The 7,703-nt window shown below is 54.7% G+C and overlaps 1 protein-coding gene across 1 annotated transcript; it reads right to left on the minus strand.

Moving 5' to 3' along the window:
* Positions 1-6,387: 6,387 nt before the first annotated feature.
* Positions 6,388-7,344, minus strand: LOC102954531 (olfactory receptor 226-like). The gene has a single exon (XM_007079748.2). The coding sequence runs from the start codon at positions 7,342-7,344 to the stop codon at positions 6,388-6,390; it is 957 nt and encodes a 318-aa protein (XP_007079810.2).
* Between the last annotated feature and the right edge of the window lie 359 nt (positions 7,345-7,703).

A 7,703-nucleotide genomic window follows, 5' to 3' on the forward strand; every position in this document is an offset into this window, starting at 1 on the left:
ATGACCTGAGCCAAAATCAAAAGTCGGCCGCTCAGCCGACTGAGCTGCCCAGGTGCCCCAAGACAAGCCTTTTCTGGAAAGGGTCAGAGAGTACATACAGTTGGCTGGCAGGTCTCACTCTTCCTGCCCACCTGTCCTGATGCTTCGCAGGCAACCACCAATCTGCATTCTGTCACCGTTGATCAGTTTGTGTTTTCTAGATTTTTATATATCACACTTTTCCCATTTGACATCATTACTTTGAGACCATCTATGTTGCCTGTGTCAATAGTTCATTCCTGTTTATTGCTGATAAATCCAGTATGTGGATGCACCGTGATTTGTTTCTACACCTTCTCATGGAGCTTTGAGGTGTTTCTGGCTTGGGGCTATCACAAAGAAAGCTGTTATGAACATATAATTACAGGTCTTTGAAAGACATATGCTTTCATTTCTTGTGGGTAAATACCTAAGAGTGTGATGGGGGCCATAGGGTGGGTGTGTGTTTAATGTTTCAGGAAGCTCCACTTCGTTTTCCAAAGTGGTTATGTCATTACATTCCAACCAAGACTAGTGATCTGAAAATATCTTCTCTCAGACTATGGCTTGTATTTTCATTATTTTAACTGTGTCTTTGAAGACCATAAACAAATTTTAAAAAATCTTTATTTATTTTTGAGAGAGAGAAAGACCACGAGTTGGGGGAGGGGCAGAGAGGAGGAGACACAGAATCTGAAGCAGGCTCCAGGCTCTGAGCCGTCAGCACAGAGCCTGACACAGGGCTTGAACCCATGAAATATGAGTTCATGACCTGAGTCAAAGTCAGATGCTCAACCGACTGAACCACCCAGGCACCCCCCACCCCCATTAAGATTTAAATTTTGTTGAAGTCCACTTGATGATTTTTTTCTTTTATGGACTTTGGTTTGCTTTTATGTCTAAGAAATTTTTGCCCAACCCAAGGTAAAAAAGATTTCCTCAAATGTTTTCTTCTAGGAGGTTTAGGTTATATTTAGGTCTATGAGTTTATTAGTATATATGGTGTGAGGTATGGATCAAAGCCTGCTTTGGGGAATAAGAGATACCTGAATTTTCCAGTGTTATTTGTTGAAAGGACTATTATTTTTCCACTGAATTGCCTTTGCATCTTTGTCAAAAATAAGTTGTCTTTATCCCTGTTTTTATATTATTTTTGTTTCCCTTCCCTTATGTTAATCTGTTTTGTCTCTTAAAGTCCTCATATAAGTGAAGTCATATGATTTTTGTCTTTCTCTGACTAATTTTGCTTAGCATAAGACCCTCTAGTTCCATCCACGTAGCTGCAAATGGCAAGATTTCATTCTTTTTGATTGCTGAGTAATACTCCATTGTATATATAAACCCATCTTCTTTATCCATTTATCCACCGATGGACATTTGGGCTCTTTCCATACTTTGGCTATTGTTGATAGTGCAGCTATAAACATGGCGGTGGGGGGACAAAACAGAAGAGACTCAAATATGGAGAACTAACTGAGGGTTATGGGAGGGGTTGTGGGAGGGGGGATGGGCTAAATGGGTAAGGGACACTAAGGAATCTACTCCTGAAATCATTGTTGCACTCTATGCTAACTAATTTGGATGCAAATTTAAAAAAATAAGAAGTAAAACAAGTTAAAAAAATAAGTTGTCTTTGTATGTGTGGCTCCATTTCTGTAGTCTCTCTACTCTGATCTGCTGATCTCTTTGTCTCTCTTGATGGCAATACTACACCGTCTTACCACTGTAGCTTTATAATAAAACTTGAAATCAGATAGCATTAGTTTTCCAAATCTGTGGCTCTTTTTCAACTTGTTTTGAAAATTCTAGGTCCTTTGCTTCCCATATAAACTTTAGAATCAGTTTGGTAATCTCTAAGAGAAACCTGCTTAGCTTCTGATTGAGAGCACATTGAATCTATAGATCAATTTGGGGAGGACTGTCACCCTAACATTTTTGAGTGTTTCAACCAGTTAACATGGTTTACATCTCCATTTCTTTAGGTCTCCTTTAATGTTCTAAGCAATATTTTGTAGTTTTGAGAGTACAGTTCTTGCACATTTTTGTAAGATCTACACTTAGCTATTTTATGTTTTTTTGATACTAGTGGAAATGGTATGTGAAAGATATTTTAATTTCCTATTGTTTTTCACTGGTATATAGAAATACAAGTGATTTTTGAATAATAAGCTTTATTGTAGATTCCATGAGTTTCCTCTTTGTCCATCATGTCAGCCACGAATAAAGACCATGTCAGAGGTACTAGGTGGTAAACTCGCTGCTCCTGGGCTTTGCACTTGAGTCCTCTCTGCTCTGCCAAGCCCACTCCATGTATCCAGTTTCTGGAGTTTTGTTGCTGCTGTCCTCTCTGTCATTGTCCTTAGTCTATGGGTTCCTTTCTCATCACTCGGGTGGGATTTAAGGCGGGAAGACGTGATGCTCAATCCACTATCTTTAACTGAAAACTGTGTCCTCACTGGGGCTGGGGGAGGAGACAGAGGAGGCCCTGGAGATGGCCTGTGGCGGGGGGAACGGCCATCAACGGGACTGCTGGTGGTGAGGCGTTCCAGCCCACAGAGTTCTGTCTCCTCATCTGCTAATGGGTCATCCTGTTTCTTGTGGCTCTGGGGCATGGGGCAGGTCTGGCTCCACACTGCTGCTCAGACAGGAGTAGGGGCCTCCTCCTTGTCTGCTGCAATAGCCCCCAACTTCACAGTGAGCAGAGAGAGGGGTAGGAATATCCGTCTTCCAGAGTCTGAGGAAACAGAACAAATGGAGCATCAGATCAGTCAGTTCTGGCCCAATGAGGAAGGAGCCAGCTGGATGCTCCCAGTGGATGCCAGGGGCCTCTCTCATGGCCTCCAGTCCTACAGCTGCCTTTCTCCCGGTGCTTGGTCCCTGCACCAGGGCACATGTGGACAGAGCGGCTGGGCCTGCAGGATGCTTCTGTCCACCTGAGGGTGGGGTGCCTGGAACACGTGTATATAGTACATGGACAGACACAGGCGGATACCCGGGGAGCTGGGGCAGTTTAGGGGATGTCTTTCTGTGTGAGCCCCACTTGGAGTCAAGCTTGTGAGAGGGGTCAGGGCAAAGGGGACTGTCCTCCTCAGTGTCCTCGGGTAGGGGCTGGTGAGACGTGGATCACAGGGTCTCAGTAAGGATTTGGGAATTTAACCTGTGGACAACAGGAGTCTGATGGCAGGGTCAAGTGAATGGGTGAGGGGTAGGAGACCAGGGTGGTCCCAACAGGGGTTCTGCTTGGGGACGGTGTGGAGGGGGACAGAGGCACAGCCCTGCAGGGCTGGCAATGTGGGGTGAGCACAGGTGGATGCCAGTATTACAGCGTGAGGTCTCTCTGTCCCCCTGGAGGGGAAGTCATCCGAATTTGGTAGGAGGGGCCCCTGTGGAGTGGGGGCTGTTGAGAGGCTTGGAGCCCAGGACAGGGTGTGGGGTGGGGGTAGGTGGAGCTTAGGATGAGAATTGTCCCGGACCGGGTATGGCCTGGAGAGCAGGGGCCAGCTCAGAGAAGGGTGCCCTTTTCAGCTCTGGGGAGTCTGGTAGGGAGATTCCTCCTGCGGTCCTCGCTCAGAACGGGGAGAGCTGAGGGCTGGGCTCCCTCCCAGCTGAGGCCCTGGCCTGTTCCTGCCCAGATGGGCTACGTCCCTTTGCCTCAACCCCTCCCTCCTCAAGCTCTTCCCATCAGCTTACTCTGCAACAAGGAGCCCCTCCCCCCAACAGCCGCCTCCTCTAGCAGCCCCCTCCTCCACCAGTGTTCCTTCAATGCCCTTTCTCCAGCTGACCTGGCAGGTGTGCCCCTTCCAGCACCCCCTCTCCCTCTTCTATCTGACAGCCACCTGCTGATAAACCCAGTGGAACAGGTCTGTCCTCACTTGGTGCCTTATGGGGACCTCCCCCCTGGCCACCTCTCCTGCCTCAAGGCTTCCTTGCTGAGGGTGCTTCTCTGCTTCATCCCCGGCTGGTGACCTTCTCGTACTCTTGACGGCGCACCCTCTGTAAGCTGACGACTCTCCAAGTTCTGTTTCTGGTCACTTTTCCCTGGAGCTCCAGAGTCAGGAACCGGGCAACCTCTTGGGCTTTCCAGGGTCCTCCTTCTCAGACCTGCCTGTCTGGGTGGATGGACAGCTGACCACCCAGCCTCAGGTGGCCCAGAGCTCAGGCTCCTCTCTCGGGCGGCTCTGTAGCCTCACAGTCCTGCCCACGGCACCCGTGTCCCCCCGGACCAGGTCCTGCCCACGGAACCCGTGCCCCCCCGGACCAGGTCCTGCCCATGGCACCCATGCCCCCCGAACAAGGTCCTGCCCACGGAACCCGTGCCCCCCCGGACCAGGTCCTGCCCATGGCACCTGTGCCCCTCCCAGACCAGGTCCTGCCCACAGAACCCGTGCCCCCCTGGACCAGGTCCTGCCCATGGCACCTGTGCCCCCTCCAGACCAGGTCCTGCCCACGGCACCTGTACCCACCCGGACCAGGTCCTGCCCACAGCACCCGTGCCCCCCTGGACCAGGTCCTGCCCACGGTGCCTGTGCCCCCCCAGACCAGATCCTGCCCACAACACCAATGCCCGGCCTGGACCAGTTTCTGTGTCTCTGGCACCTTGGAGGCCCTGCTGTGTGGTAGGCCCGGACCCGAGCTGTGTCTGTTGCTTCCGGGTGTCTAAACCAGGCTGTGAATTCCCTGACGCAGCTGGTCTCTGCAGGGCCACACAGCACCCAGTGAGAGGCTGGCACTCAATACTTGCTTTATGAATTGACAAACCAGTGAGCACAATAGTATTTTCACCCCATGTTTTAAAGCAATCATTTTACAGTAGTTTGATTTGGAAGCACATCCACATGAAAGAGGGAGGTGCCTGAAATTGTAGACTTACAGGCACCTTTCATGGGACATTCGCTAACCCTAGTGGCCGCCACGGCAGTGGGGTCTGTGCCAAGACCCTCGGAAAGGATGCAGCGACGGGCTGGTCAGTGCTGGTCTGTCCAGCAGCAGCTCCCTGCTTAGCTCCGCCCATAGCCCTGGCCCCCGCTCCTTGCAGTGTCCTCCCTGGGACAACAGAGAGCCCCTCGCCGCCTAGCACCACCTCCTAACGCAATGACGGTCTGCTGCTACCTCGCTGCCCTGCACTCCGTGAGCCCTTGCCCTCGGTAACACTGTGCTCGAGGTGGGGCCTGGTCTCACAGGCTTCGGGTCACGTTCAGCACAAGGCCCATCACACCCATTGAGCCCAGTGTGTGCTGAATGAGTGGTCTGAACCCTCAGTCTGTAGTGTGTTTCTGGGGTGGCCCTGAGAGTGAAGCTCAAAGCCCCCATCATCCATTGCACAAGACGAACATTCTAGGTTTCCCCAACCTTGCCAGCACAGTTGACATTTATTACCTGAAATCCTGCACAGGCACCACGAGATTTCTGACCAACTCTCAGGCTGTGTCTGCGGCACAGGCTGGGGCCAGGCCTTGTGACTCTAGAAGCTGCCGTGGAAAGTTCACGGCACCATCACAGTCATCTGCTGGCTCGGATGGAGCGCCTTTTGAAGCCAGGCGCCAAGGAGAGCAGGAGAGCAGGTGAGGGCTCCTCTGGGGAGACCCAGGTCCTGCCCTCCCGGGTCAGCCAGGCGTGCAGCAGGCGTGGACGCCACCCTATTGCCCCTTGGTGACAATGCGTGTGTGGGGGCTGTGGCTGGGGCAGGCATCAGGGCCCGCATACACTTTCAAGCCTGGCCTCGCTTACTCCACCTACTCCCAACAGAGAGGGATGCTGGTCACAGGGACACTGGTCAGGGGACGCTGGTTTCAGTGGCCAGTTCTGGTTTTCATTTTGGAATATCCACCACTCCTCAGAGTCTTATTTGCTCTGCTGGGTTGTCAACACACCTGCCCTGGGCATCACCCTGCACAGCCCAAGACCTCCCATAACTGCAGGGGGTTGTGGTGCTCCAGCTGACCAGGCCTCCGGGGGCCTGGTTAGAGGAGGGAGCGCCCAGCTGCCTGGGGCCTCAGCAAGGACGTGGGGCCAGCCTGCAACCTGGCCCCCCAATCTTGCATGATGTGAGGGACAGGGGTGTCCCCACCTGGGGCGGGGGCAACTGGTACTCTGCAGCAGTTGTAAAGTGTCCCAGGATGATACCTTGTGTGGCACCCGGAGAGGGTCAGGGTTGGGGGCTCCACACGGGGCGTCTGTTCCAGGCATTGGGAAGGGGTGAGCCAGGTTGGGGTGGTCACCAAACCTGTGTCCTGGGCAGGCACCACTCAGATGAGGGACAGGAAGGACTCTGCCTTCAGCCCCTCACCCCACCGGAGCCACTCAGGAGATAAACTGGAGACACAGAGGTCTGGAGCAGTTCTGAGGGAGCGCGAGGTCCCAGGGAGGCCCCTAGGACGGGGCACCCAGGGCCTGGGCCACCCTCTGCACTGCCTTGCGTAGGGCCTCCTTGACCTCCTGGTTCCGCAGGCAGTAGATGATGGGGTTGAGCAGGGGCGTGAGCACCGTGTAGACCACAGACACCACCTTGTTGAGGTCAAAGGAGTAGATGGCGCGTGGCCGGGCGTAGATGAAGAGGGAGGCGGAGTAGAAGATGACCACCACGGCCAGGTGCGAGGCACAGGTGGAGAAGGCCTTGCGCCGGCCGGCGGCGGACGGGATGCGCAGCACGGTGCCGAGGATGGCGGCGTACGAGAAGACGGTGAGCTGCAGCGGCCCCAGCAGGATGAGCAGAGCCAGGAGGAAGTCGACCAGCTCCGCCATGGACACGTCGGAGCACGCGAGGCTCAGCAGGGGGGACACGTCGCAGAAGAAGTGGTTCATGACGTTGGGGCCACAGTATCCCAGGCGCGAGATGAAGAAGACCTTTCCCAGGGAGACGGCGAAGCCCGAGAGCCAGGAGCTGGCGGCCAGGAAGCTGCAGAGGCTGGGGCTCATGATGGCCGGGTAGCGCAGGGGGCTGCAGATGGCCACGTAGCGGTCGTAGGCCATGACCCCCAGGAGCGTGCACTCGGTGCAGGCCAGCGCCAGGAAGAAATACAGCTGCGCCATGCAGCCCGCGAAGGAGATGTGTCGGAACTGGGGCTCCGCCAGGCTGAGCAGCATCTTGGGCACGGTGACGGAGACGTACCACACCTCCAGGAAGGACAGGTTGCTGAGGAAGACATACATGGGCTTGTGCAGCTGGGGGCTGACCTGGATCACGGCGACGACGACCACGTTCTCTGTGACGGTCAGCATGTAGGCTAGCGTGAACAGCACCACCAGGCACACGTGGAGGCCCAGCGAGCCCGAGAAGCCCACCAGGATGAACTCTGTCACCTCCGAGCGATTGTCCCCGAAGGGCATGGTGTGCACCTGGTGGCAGAGACAATGGGTCAGATGCTGGCTGGTGGGTGGGGTGCTGGAGGCCACGGCCCCTGCTCTGCTGCCCACGGGTGGGCCTCCCCTCAGGCACTGGGTGGGATCTGGGCAGATGTGGGCTCTGCCCTGGGGCCACTGGCCCTGCCTGGCCGCAGACTGGATGAAGGCTGTGGTGTGCTGGGTGTCATGAGAACGTCTCAGGGGCCCGGCCTGGGGACCTGCTCACGGGTGTGGATGGGGCCCCACAGGATGGTGGGGGAGGCCGTGGCCAAGGTCACCCAGGTTAGAAGAATGGGTGCTGTGGGGCAGGGGGCAAGGGGTTGGCCTGGGGTGGACAGGGACGT

This window comes from Panthera tigris, chromosome D2 (assembly GCF_018350195.1).
Source record: "Panthera tigris isolate Pti1 chromosome D2, P.tigris_Pti1_mat1.1, whole genome shotgun sequence".
Classification (NCBI taxonomy): Eukaryota; Metazoa; Chordata; class Mammalia; order Carnivora; family Felidae; genus Panthera; species Panthera tigris.

What these genes read in the sequence shown, in the direction of transcription:
- LOC102954531 (XM_007079748.2), bottom strand. Translation starts at nt 7,344, where the DNA reads ATGCCCTTCGGGGACAATCGCTCGGAGGTGACAGAGTTCATCCTGGTG.